The sequence below is a fragment of the Oncorhynchus mykiss genome, chromosome 30, assembly GCF_013265735.2.
Source record: "Oncorhynchus mykiss isolate Arlee chromosome 30, USDA_OmykA_1.1, whole genome shotgun sequence".
NCBI classification, from domain to species: domain Eukaryota; kingdom Metazoa; phylum Chordata; class Actinopteri; order Salmoniformes; family Salmonidae; genus Oncorhynchus; species Oncorhynchus mykiss.
The window spans coordinates 15,535,576-15,548,084 of record NC_050570.1 but is presented as its reverse complement, the minus strand read 5'-3'; the positions used below and the strand labels follow the sequence as shown (position 1 = coordinate 15,548,084).

The following is a 12,509-nucleotide window of genomic DNA, read 5'->3' as shown; positions in this document are numbered from 1 at the left end:
CTAAATACGCTAGACAAGGAGGGATCTTTTTGTGCCAGCAAAATGAATTATGTGAGAAATGGTTGTGGTCCAAAATTACACAAAACATTATTTACCATTTCATTACTGTTACAGTGCTATTTGGTTGTTAATTGGATTTGTTCCCGACATTTCTTGATTTGTATAATTTTTTATTACTGTGTACAGTTTATATTTTACTGCATTGTTTAGAGCTAGTAACATAAGCATTTTGCTGCACCCTCTACAACATCTGCTAATCTGTGTAAGCGACCAATAAACTTTTATTTGATTGCCCCCAAACGCTTCGTAGGATGATGGGAATCAGAAACACTTAGCCTCGCCACACTCTCATGCCCTCACCTGTTCTAACCTTACACACACACACACACACACACACACACACATACTCACTTTTGTCACATCTTCCCACACTCACATGCAGTCACCTACTCTATACCATATCATGTCTCAACATGCTCCTTCAGTCACCACTTAGAGGAGGAAAGTGAGAGACAACCAATGGAGACACACATCCAGCCTGGACCCACATATACAGTGCATTTGGAAAGTAATCAGACCCCTTTACTTTTTCCACATTTTGTTATGTTACAGCCTTATTCTAAAATGGATTAAAAAGAATAAGTCCTCATCACAATACCCCATAATGACAAAGCAATAACAGGTTTTTAGAAATGTTTATAACATTTACCTAACTATTCAGACCCTTTGCTCAGTACTTTCTTCAAGCACATTTGCCAGAGATTACAGCTTTGAGTCTTCTTGGGTATGACACTACAAGCTTGACACATCTGTATTGGGGAGTTTCTCCTATTCTTCTCTGCAGATTCTCTCAAGCTTCGTCGGGTTGGAAAGGGAGTGTCGCTGCACAGCTATTTTCAGGTCTCTCCAGATAGTAGGTCGATTTAAAGTCCGGGGTCTGTCTGGGCCACTCAATAACATTCAGAGACTTGTCCTGAAGCTACTCCTGCATTGTCTTGGCTGTGTGCTTAGGGTTGTTGTCCTGTTGGAATGTGAGTCTTCACCCCAGTCTGAGGTCCTTAGCGCTCTGGAGCAGGTTTTCATCAGGATCTCTCTGTACTTTGCTCCGTTCATCTTTCCCTCAATCCTGACTAGTCTCCCAGTCCCTGCCACTGAAAAACATCCCCACAGCATGATGCTGCCACCACCATGCTTCAGGGGTGGTGCAAGGTTTTCTCCAGACCTGATGCTTGGCATTCAGGTCAAATAGTTCCATCTTGGTTTCATCAGACCAGAGAATCTTGTTCCTCATGGTCTGAGAGTCGTTTAGGCATCTTTGACAAACTCCATGTGCCTTTTACTGAGGAGTGGAATCTGTCTGGACACTATCATGAAGACCTGATGGTGGAGTGCTGATGAGATAGTTGTTCTACTGGAAGGTTCTCCCTTCTCCACAGAGGAACTCTGGAGCTCTGTCAGAGGGACCATCAAGTTCTTGGTCACCTCCCTGACCAAGGCCCTTCTCCACCGATTGCTGAGTTTGGCCAGGCGGCCAGCTCTAGGAAGAGTCTTGGTGGTTCCAATGCTGCAAGAATGTTTTGGTAATCTTGTGCCTCAACACAATTGGAGCTCTACGGACAATTCCTTTAACCTCATGGCTTGGTTTTTGTTCTGAAATGCACTGTCATCTGTGGGACCTTATATAGACAGGTGTGTGCCTTTCCAAATCATGTCCAATCAATTGAATTTACCACAGGTGGACTCCAATCAAGTTATAGAAACATCTCAAGGATGATCACTGGAAAAAGGATGTGCCTGAGCTCAATTTCAAATCTCATAGCAAAGGGTCTGAATTCTTATTTAAGTAAGGTATTTCTATTTTTTTATATATATAAATTTGCAAAAATGTCTAAACACCTGTTTTTACTTTGTCATTATGGGATATTGTGTGTAGATTGATGAAGGAAAAAAATATTTTATCAGTTTTAGAATAAGGCTGTAACAAAAAAAAATTGGAAAAAGTCTAGGGGTATGAATACTTTTTGAATGCACTTTATATCTGTCTTCAAGGAATTCAAAGAACAACTGGAAGAACAAACTCAATCTTCATCAAAGGGTTGGATCAACACAGTCAGAATATTAGTCAGAACAACCTCAATCTTCATCAAAGGATTGGATCAATCTCTGTCTCAGACATTCTCTTGGTGTTGAGGAGCTGGCTTGTATTGAAAACACAGAGCTCTCACTACGAGCCAGACAGCCGGACAGCCAGAACGTCAGACAGACAGACACCAGTTCTCTGGCCAAGCCCTCTCTCTGACTGTCTATGATAACTTAATGAGAGCAGAGATATGACAAATGGGTTTGTTGGCCGTACCAGACCGTCAGAGTCAGGGTTCTGACACAGACAGGAGAGCTGAGACAGAATCTGTCCTAGCGGTGAACACATTCCTAGTGACTACCAGTGGGACATGTTCATAGGAACACCTGTCCATAGAGCCTGTCCTAATTATGAATATATGCCTAATTATACTGAACAAAATATAAATGCAACATGTAAAGTGTTGGTCCCGTGTTTCATGAGCTGAAATAAAAGATCCTAGAAATGTTCCATACACAAAAAGCTTATTTCTCTCAAATTTTGTGCACAAATTTGTTTACATCCCTGTTAGTGAGCATTTCTCATTTGCCAAGATAATCCATCCACCTGACAGGTGTGGCATATCAAGAAGATGATTAAACAGCATGATCATTACACAGGTGTACCTTGTGCAGGGGACTATAAACGGCCACTCTAAAAAGTGCCACACAACACAATGCCACAAATGTCTCAAGTTTTGAGGGAGCGTGCAATTGGCATGCTGACTGCAGGAATGTCCACAAGAGCTGTTGCCAGATAATGTAATGTTCATTTCTGTACCACTCTTATTTTCTTAAAATAAGATTAGCTTAATTATTTACATAAATTCCCTGAGAACCTGCACTAGCACATGGTTATATTAACAGTATTCCATGTCACCTAATTTTGGCCAGCTAAAACCACCGATCAAGCAACAATATTGACTAAATGTTGCTGCATGACTATTTTGCTGTGACAATACTGGTCAAACACCTGTGCCACCAGACATGTCCACAGAGGCCCGTTGTTAGAGAGAGCAGTCCGTTCAGTCTGAGAGGCCTCATCAGTCTCTGTCAGGGATGCTTCACTCCTACTGGAAACAGCTTCACACAGAACATACAGTCTTTGAAAATGGATCAGGTTTGGCTCAGGATTCACATTGTGGATAAAAGACAAAGTAGGCCTATAGGAAGGTAGCATCCATAGGCTACCTGATGGTAATACGTGCTGGTGTAATAGATGATTGGTAGTGAAGACTTTGCATTATGACTCCGTAAGGTTGTTATGGATGTGTTAGCAACAGTATGATCTTGTTCTGAAAATAAAGATGTAATATTTGACAAAACGTTTGATTGTTTAGAGTAAGCTGAGTTTTGGCTTAGGAAGTTCAAAGCGAGTGCTTTCAGTAAGCATTCATTTGTACGACATCTTCATAATCTGTACAAGTTATGAATAACAAATGTTTTCTTCCAAATGATACAAACATTGAGATGATACAATCTCAAAGACTGAGGCTAAAGGCTCTGTTCAATCACAAGCTGTTTTTCTGGTCTGAGATGAAAATAACATTGTTATTGTCTTACACTGCAAATTCTGTAATCGGTTGTGACTGAATAGGATCCAAAGTTTGTTGCCCAAATAAATACACAAACAATCATCAGATGGTCTTGAGTTAAGTTGCAAACGACAGAGCCGTAACCCCAGGGACAGGGAGGATGATGGGTAATGGCTGAGAATTAGATTCATACTTAGAGGAACATCTGTTTGTTGGTCAGATTTTTTTTAACCTTTATTTAACTAGGCAGGTCAGTTAAAAGCAAATTCTTATTTTCAATGACAAACAGTGGGTTAACTGCCTTGTTCAGGGGTAGAACGACAAATGTTTACCTTGTCAGCTCAGGGATTTGATTTTGCAACCTTCCGGTTACTAGTCCAACACTCTAACCACTAGGCTACCTGCCACAACAATACTTCAGCAAAAGTATCAGATTATTGCTCTGCATCTATTTCTTTGTGGGGAGGAATTGCAGCATGGCAAGTTAATGTGTGGGAACACTGTTTACCATAATCCCAGCTAGCAGATAACGTTGTGAGAACCATATGTTTCTTAGAGCTTGGTGAGAACATGGTGGTTGTTTTGTTATTTTGCATACAACCTTCCCACAACGCTCTGGTTAATGGTGCAGGATACCCAGCTAGCACATAATGTTCTGAGAACCATGTTTCTTAGGTGGGAATTTCAGTACATAACGTAACATACATAATTTTCTACAGGTTTCCTCATGGTTCTATTCAAAGTCATGATCTCAGAACATTCAGAGAGTATTAAAAAACAACGTTCTGTGGAATTTCAGTGCTTCAGCATAATGTTTTTCTACAGATTCTCTCCATGGTTCTATTTAAAGTCAAGTTCTCAGAAAATTAAGAAAACTTTCCACAAAAAAACACAAGAAAACATTAGTAATGTTCAAATAACGTTCTAAGTGTCACGACTGTTGAAGGAACTGGACCATGGTGCAGCGTGTTCTTTAATTAAGAAAAGACGCAAAACAAAACAATACACACTACAAAACTAAACCGTGAAGCTTAAGGCTGAGTGCCATAAAGTACGTCAACTTCCCACAAACACAGGTGGGGAAAAGGGTACCTAAGTATGGTTCCCAATAAGAGACAACGATAGACAGCTGTCCCTGATTGAGAACCATACCCAGCCAAAATATAGAAATATAAAATCATATAAACACAAAACATAGAACGCCCACCCCAACTCACGCCCTGACCAAACCAAAATAGAGACATAAAAAGGATCTCTAAGGTCAGGGCGTGACACTAAGAATGTTATTTAAAAACATATACATTACGTTTTCAGTCCCAACAAAACTATCTCTATCCTCTATCTTGTTAAGTGTGTGATCTTATTGATTGAGTGCTTGTTTCCTTTGAAATGGGGTCTGTTTGAATAGACAAAAATGAACAGCTTTGTATAAGTTTAAAAAAACATTGCACGCCAGCTCCATCCTGGGTGCGCAGTGGACTAATTCCATGGATAGAGAACAGAAGAGCATTGGTTTGAATCTCACTGACGTTACTAAAAGTCTTTCTGAAACATGTTCTGAGAACGTTATTTAGTTACTGTCAAATAACCTATAATTTCCAATCTCAGAACGTTAATAAAACCTCCCAGGAACACTTTCAGGGAACCATAGTAAAATGTTCTCAGAACCTCCCTGCAACCTAAAGATTAACAGTACCAGAACAGGCAAAATGTTCACTTCGGTTCTCAGAAAGTTTAAAAAACGTTCAGTCAGGAAACTTATGGCTTCGTTCCCAGAACCAATGGGGAACCAAAAGCGTACGTTCCTACAACTTCTAAGGAACCACATTTTCTAGCTGGGATTCTACTTGAGAAGGCTGTTATGTGTGCACAGACTTAAATCTGTTATTGGCTCAGCGTAGGCGGTCTGGGAATCTGATATTACTCTCTCTCCATGGATAGATTTATAAAAATTCTGCTGTTCAGGTATTGAAGTCAGCCTAAACAAATACAGAATGCTTAACCAGGTACTGTATGTTCTAGCTAAAAGGAAGAGTCGCAATGCATGGATGAGCAGAAAGCATAATCAGTTACTCATGCACAGTCATGTATTTACAGGAACCGATGGGTCCAATATAGATAACAGACAACAAGTCCCCATTGGTTAAGTGGAACAAATAATATGCACAGTGGGATCATGACAGTATCAAGTATGCCATGATTGATAAGAAGCTGTGGACTATATTGGCTCATAACAGGAAAAAGATCCAAGGCTTTGGTACGCTTTCTTTGACAATTTCTGCATGGAGAGCACATGAACACATGGCCACATAACTGATATATTTTTGACATTGTGGTCCACTGGGGCCCTGTAGCAAGCCTTTACACAGCAGTAAACACACACAGCTGTTCCTGGAAGCTCCCAGCACAGCGCAAATAAAAAACACTCAGAGCTCAATAATGAAACGGAATCTCCTCCTGACAGTTACAGATGTAGGATCTTAATTTGGTCACCCTGTTGCAGGATAACTTTCAGAAAAGGTAATACTTTTTAGGTTTAAAAAGGCTTCTGACGTTTGTAATTTCCATTTCACATTTGACTTGATTTCCCCTTACAAAAAAGGATCAACCCCTACAAAAATGTCCATTCATTATAATGCACATAATAATTCACATTTGCTGTTGCTGTAGGATTATTTTTCTGCTACAGCAAACTGTCTTAAATTAAGATCCTGCATCTGTACAATGTCTCAGATCTGGTTAGAATGTCTGGTCATATTAAGGCCAAGCACCACATGCTGAAATGACATTTTTGCATCTAGCTGTCAGTATTTATATTTGTTTGTATTTTGGGCCATTAATATTAGTATTTTCAAAAAGTCAACATAAAAATGTAAAAAACTTGAAAAATTTATATTTTCTTTCGTTTATCATACTACCGTCATTAACATTTGAATGCATTTGAATCACTTTAGAATGAACATACACCAATCATTTCAAAGCTCACTACATTAAAGGGTCATTCAGCAGTTGAAACAATAATAAAGTGTTTTCTCTGCCCCGGTTTTTATAAAAAGCTAAGGGAAAGGCCTGGAGAAACTGAACCACTTTCAAATTCATAGAAAGTGCTAAGGAATTATATAAAATGTATAGTTTAACCATGTTTTGATGCTATATAATATTTGTTTACATTTACTTTGTTTACAAACATTGTAGTAAAACACGCTTATAATTTCATTTCTGATAGGGTACAGCTGTTGAACTAAGCTCATGAGGCATTTGTAAGTTATATTCTTCAAGAATCAATGGGTACATATCATAAAAAATGTATACAAAATGAAACGGGGAAAAGTTGATTGTGGTATGATTAAGGGGGGAAAATGACCCTCTGAGGGTGTGGTGCCTGGCCTCAAGGCCAGTTGTCCCTGCCCAGGGGTGGGGTGATAACCCTTAACTCTCTTGATACCATCGGATCGCACATGTGTGATGGACCCCTTACCAGAGAAAGGTCCTGGATTCAGTTTTGTGATGTTGGCAGATTGAGCCTTCCCTTTTCTATGATTAGTGCTGCTCTTTGGATTCCTCTTGTTCCCATACTGATACTAACTTAGTATGATGCCTCAGAGCGTTATAAAAAAAATACCTGAACTGCAATATAATTTAGGTCAGAATCTAGGTTTTAGGCTTTATAATACAGTATGTGAGCGACGATCAAGCTGCTCAGGGCTTGGTGTGTACAGATGTAGGATCTTAATTTGAACACTCTTTAGTTGCTGAGAATTTTCCTGTACAGCAGGAAATGCAAACTACTGTAGCATCGACAGTGTGAAAACTGAATAGGCAGCCAGCAGCATTTCATATCATATTAATGCATGTTAACCATAGCGAGAGATGAAGCTCTATCTCCATGGTGATTATCACCAGAACATTTGGCATCGGATCACAGCAACCAGGCCCGGTGCCATATGGACCACCCAACTCCTGGGTGATGCCTGCCTGCATGCCAGGCTGCCTCACCAGGCCAGCTAGGGTCATCTATAGCAGAGTCGACCAAACGAGGTAGCATCTGTCACCACAATCATAGGCCCTGACTCAGAGCTGAGCCGTCTGCCTGACCGTCACCTGACAGTCATTTCCAGTCAGCCCCCTGTGGCTAAGATACACAAAAGTATGTGGACGCCCCTAAAAAATGTGGCTATTTGGCTATAATTTGGCTATTTCAGCCACACCCATTGTTGACAGGTTTATAAAATCAAGCAAACAGTTATGCATTCTCCATAGACAAACATTGGCAGTAGAATGTCCTGCACTGAAGAGCTCAGTGACTTTCAACGTGGCACCGTCATAGGATGCCACCTTTCCAACAAGTCAGTTCGTCTAATTTCTGCCCTGCTAGAGCTGCCCCAGTCAACTGTAAATGCTGTTACTGTGAAGTGGAAACATCTAGGAGCAACAACAGCTCAGCCGAGAAGTGTGAAGCTACACAAGCCCACAGTCGTCTGTTCTCGGTTGCAAAACTCACTACTGTGTTCCAAACTGCCTCTGGAAGCAACGTCAGCACAATAACTGTTCATCAGGAGCTTCATGAAATGGGTTTCCATGGCCGAGCAGCCGCACACAAGCCTAAGATCATCATGCGCAATGCCAAGTGTCAGTGGAGTGGTGTAAATTTAGCCGGCATTGGGCTCTGGAGCATTGGAAACGCGTTCTCTGGAATGATGAATCACGCTTCATCATCTGGCAGGCCAACAACTCTGGGTTTGGTAGATGCCAGGAGATCGCTACCTGCCCGAATGCATAGTGCCATCCGTAACGTTTGGTAGAGGAGGAATAATGGTCTGGGGCTGTTTTTCATGGTTCGGGCTAGGCCCCTTAGTTCCAGTGAAAGGAAATCTTAACGCTACAGCATACAATGATATTCTAGACGATTCTGTGTTTTCAACTTTGTTGCAATAGTTTGGAGTAGGACCTTTCGTGTTTCAACATGACAATGCCCCCGTGCACAAAGTGAAGTCCATACAGAAAAGTTTTGTAGAGATTGGCGTGGAAGAACTTGACTGGCCTGCACAGAGCTCTGACCTCAACCCCATCGAACACCTTTGTGTTGAATTGGAACGCCGACTGCGAGACAAGCCTAATTGCCCAACATCAGTGCCCGACCTCACTAATGCTCTTGTGGCTGAAGTGGAGGCAAGTCACCGCAGCAATGTTCCAACATCTAGTGGAAAGCCTTCCCAGAAGAGTGGAAGCTCTTATAGCAGCAAAGGAGGGAACCAACTCCATATTAATGCCCAAGTTTCTGGAATGAGATATTTGACGGGCAGGTGTCCACATACTTTTGTCATGTAGTGTATCATACAGTGCCTTGCGAAAGTATTCGGCCCCCTTGAACTTTGCGACCTTTTGCCACATTTCAGGCTTCAAACATAAAGATATAAAACTGTATTTTTTTGTGAAGAATCAACAACAAGTGGTACACAATCATGAAGTGGAACGACATTTATTGGATATTTCAAACTTTTTTAACAAATCAAAAACTGAAAAATTGGGCGTGCAAAATTATTCAGCCCCCAAAGGTTAATACTTTGTAGCGCCACCTTTTGCTGCGATTACAGCTGTAAGTCGCTTGGGGTATGTCTCTATCAGTTTTGCACATCGAGAGACTGAAATGTTTTCCCATTCCTCCTTGCAAAACAGCTTGAGCTCAGTGAGGTTGGATGGAGAGCATTTGTGAACAGCAGTTTTCAGTTCTTTCCACAGATTCTCGATTGGATTCAGGTCTGGACTTTGACTTGGCCATTCTAACACCTGGATATGTTTATTTTTGAACCATTCCATTGTAGATTTTGCTTTATGTTTTGGATCATTGTCTTGTTGGAAGACAAATCTCCGTCCCAGTCTCAGGTCTTTTGCAGACTCCATCAGGTTTTCTTCCAGAATGGTCCTGTATTTGGCTCCATCCATCTTCCCATCAATTTTAACCATCTTCCCTGTCCCTGCTGAAGAAAAGCAGGCTCAAACCATGATGCTGCCACCACCATGTTTGACAGTGGGGATGGTGTGTTCAGGGTGATGAGCTGTGTTGCTTTTACGCCAAACATAACATTTTGCATTGTTGCCAAAAAGTTCAATTTTGGTTTCATCTGACCAGAGCACCTTCTTCCACATGTTTGGTGTGTCTCCCAGGTGGCTTGTGGCAAACTTTAAACAACACTTTTTATGGATATCTTTAAGAAATGGCTTTCTTCTTGCCACTCTTCCATAAAGGCCAGATTTGTGCAATATACGACTGATTGTTGTCCTATGGGCAGAGTCTCCCACCTCAGCTGTAGATCTCTGCAGTTCATCCAGAGTGATCATGGGCCTCTTGGCTGCATCTGTGATCAGTCTTCTCCTTGTATGAGCTGAAAGTTTAGAGGGATGGCCAGGTCTTGGTAGATTTGCAGTGGTCTGATACTCATTCCATTTCAATATTATCGCTTGCACTGTGCTCCTTGGGATGTTTAAAGCTTGGGAAATCTTTTTGTATCCAAATCCGGCTTTAAACTTCTTCACAACAGTATCTGCCTGGTGTATCTGCCGGACCTGCCTGGTGTGTTCCTTGTTCTTCATGATGCTCTCTGCGCTTTTAACGGACCTCTGAGACTATCACAGTGCAGGTGCATTTATACGGAGACTTGATTACACACAGGTGGATTGTATTTATCATCATTAGTCATTTAGGTCAACATTGGATCATTCAGAGATCCTCACTGAACTTCTGGAGAGAGTTTGCTGCACTGAAAGTAAAGGGGCTGAATAATTTTGCACGCCCAATTTTTCAGTTTTTGATTTGTTAAAAAAGTTTGAAATATCCAATAAATGTCGTTCCACTTCATGATTGTGTCCCACTTGTTGATGATTCTTCACAAAAAAATACAGTTTTATATCTTTATGTTTGAAGCCTGAAATGTGGCAAAAGGTCGCAAAGTTCAAGGGGGCCGAATACTTTCGCAAGGCACTGTATCAGCAAGTCTATTGCCTGGCAGTCTGGTTTCTGATTCAACAGATGGTCAATGTATGGTAGGTACATTGCTTTGACCAAACTTGACCATACGGCAACAGACACACTAACAGCAGTCATCTGCCTGCCAGTCTACCTGAGCAGTGTGACATAATAATCTGATAAAGATACCACTTACTAATGCCAGATTCTCTCCAGAAATAAGCTTTTGCGCTTCAAATATCTTTCATGTCATTTCTTTTGTCCCCAAAGCGTGTGTCTATTTCCTGCATATTCACATTGTATCTTTGAACCACTACTGCAGCTGAATGGGTTTGCGTGGTAACGTTTGGGTATAAATTATAAATTAAATCAAGTGAAGTCTGCCGTGTGTGTGTGTGGGGGGGGTTGTTAAGAAATATATTGTTAATAAATATATTGTAGAAAAAACTAAAAACAGCCGGGTAGAGAGGAAGCACCATAGAGAGGAATGGTTGTTGCTTTTATTGTTCACTCCATTGTAATTAAAAAAAGATAACAACAGTAATGATGAATTGCCTTTTCCCCACTGGCCTTGTCCAATGCAAACATACAACATCGGAGAACGCTGAAACTAGAGTATACAACATATTTTCTAATTAATTTAGTTGCTTGAACTGTCAATACCATCGTTATAAGGGTTTTAATAGTGTATCACTGTCTTTTTTTTCCATTCAGAGTGAAGCTGCAAGAGGATGAATGAGTAGAAGAGTAGAGAGCAGCGACGCCGGGCAGAGGATAGCACGGCTCAGACACCTGTCTCTGTCTGCCTGGATTATTGACACAGTAACATACCACAGGGTGGCTGGCCCTACGGAGGCTAGTGGCTAGCTAGCAGTTCCTGCTCACCTCCATTCCTCTGAGCTCCTACACACAGGGCATTGAAGGATAGAGTATGACGAAACGTCTAGACTACAACAGAAGGCCCAGGTGAATGGAGCTGCTGCTACCCAAACACTGCTAAGGAACAGGCCACAGGCACTGAAAATGACCATGTATACCCCTGCATGGGCTGGGACTGTTCTAATAAGAAACCAATGGAGACTTGAAGTGGACTGGATAAAATGTGGTTACAAACGAGGGGGCTTTGTTTGATTTGTGTGTTTGAGTGTTGATTGCGCTTGGTTGCTGTGTGGGGTTAAATTCAGTAGTAGTCAGAAGAAGTTGTGGGAGTACTGTATCTAGTGGGGATGTATTTAAAGTAAACTAGTCAGGGACTTTCTATGAGTGGTAAACATCCTAGACGATTCACCATGGAGGTTGACAATGAGCATCTTGAAGACAGACTCACCTGAATCGAGCGACATCTCTATTCTACAGTGTCAGCCTGTCTTCAGAAAAGGCCTTTGTGTGTATTTTGTGATCTTATTATTTTTCTAATTAAACATAAGTTGGTGAAGTTTCCTCTACTACAACCTTCACAAATTGATGTCCAGTCCTTTTCCTGTCCAGGCTTTATTTAAAGAGACCCATTAGGAATAATGATAAAAATATATATTAATTTGGTTCATTTAAATTATAAGCACCAATGTCCCATACCGGTAATAGCCATTGAGAGCCCTGACCTAAATGAGAACATAGACCATCTCACACACAGAGCAATCACTGAATTGAATCTGAGGCCTGCATCCCAAATGGCATCCTATTCCCTATATAGTGCACTACATTTGGTAGGGCTCAGGTCAAAAGTAATGCACTATAAAGGGAATAGGGTGCCATTTGGGATGAAGACCCAGGCTCTCTCTGCAGGATAGATTTAATTACAAGGTGAAGTCTATGGAAAAGAAATATGTCAACATAATAAAACCTTACTGAACACAGTGGTCTTCCCCTTCAAGCCACCTTGTCAGCTTAGC

General features: G+C 41.1%; 1 protein-coding gene across 2 annotated transcripts in view; it reads left to right on the top strand.

Moving 5' to 3' along the window:
- The window catches only part of LOC110521411 (protein shisa-like-1a), a 41,447-nt gene extending 29,379 nt beyond the window's left edge, over positions 1–12,068 (top strand). For both annotated transcript variants that reach the window (XM_021598942.2, XM_021598943.2), the window contains one exon: positions 11,332–12,068. In XM_021598942.2, coding sequence (XP_021454617.1) covers position 11,332 — 1 coding nt within the window. In that variant the 3' untranslated portion in view covers positions 11,333–12,068. The remainder of the gene's footprint in view (positions 1–11,331) is intronic.
- The last annotated feature ends 441 nt before the right edge of the window (positions 12,069–12,509 follow it).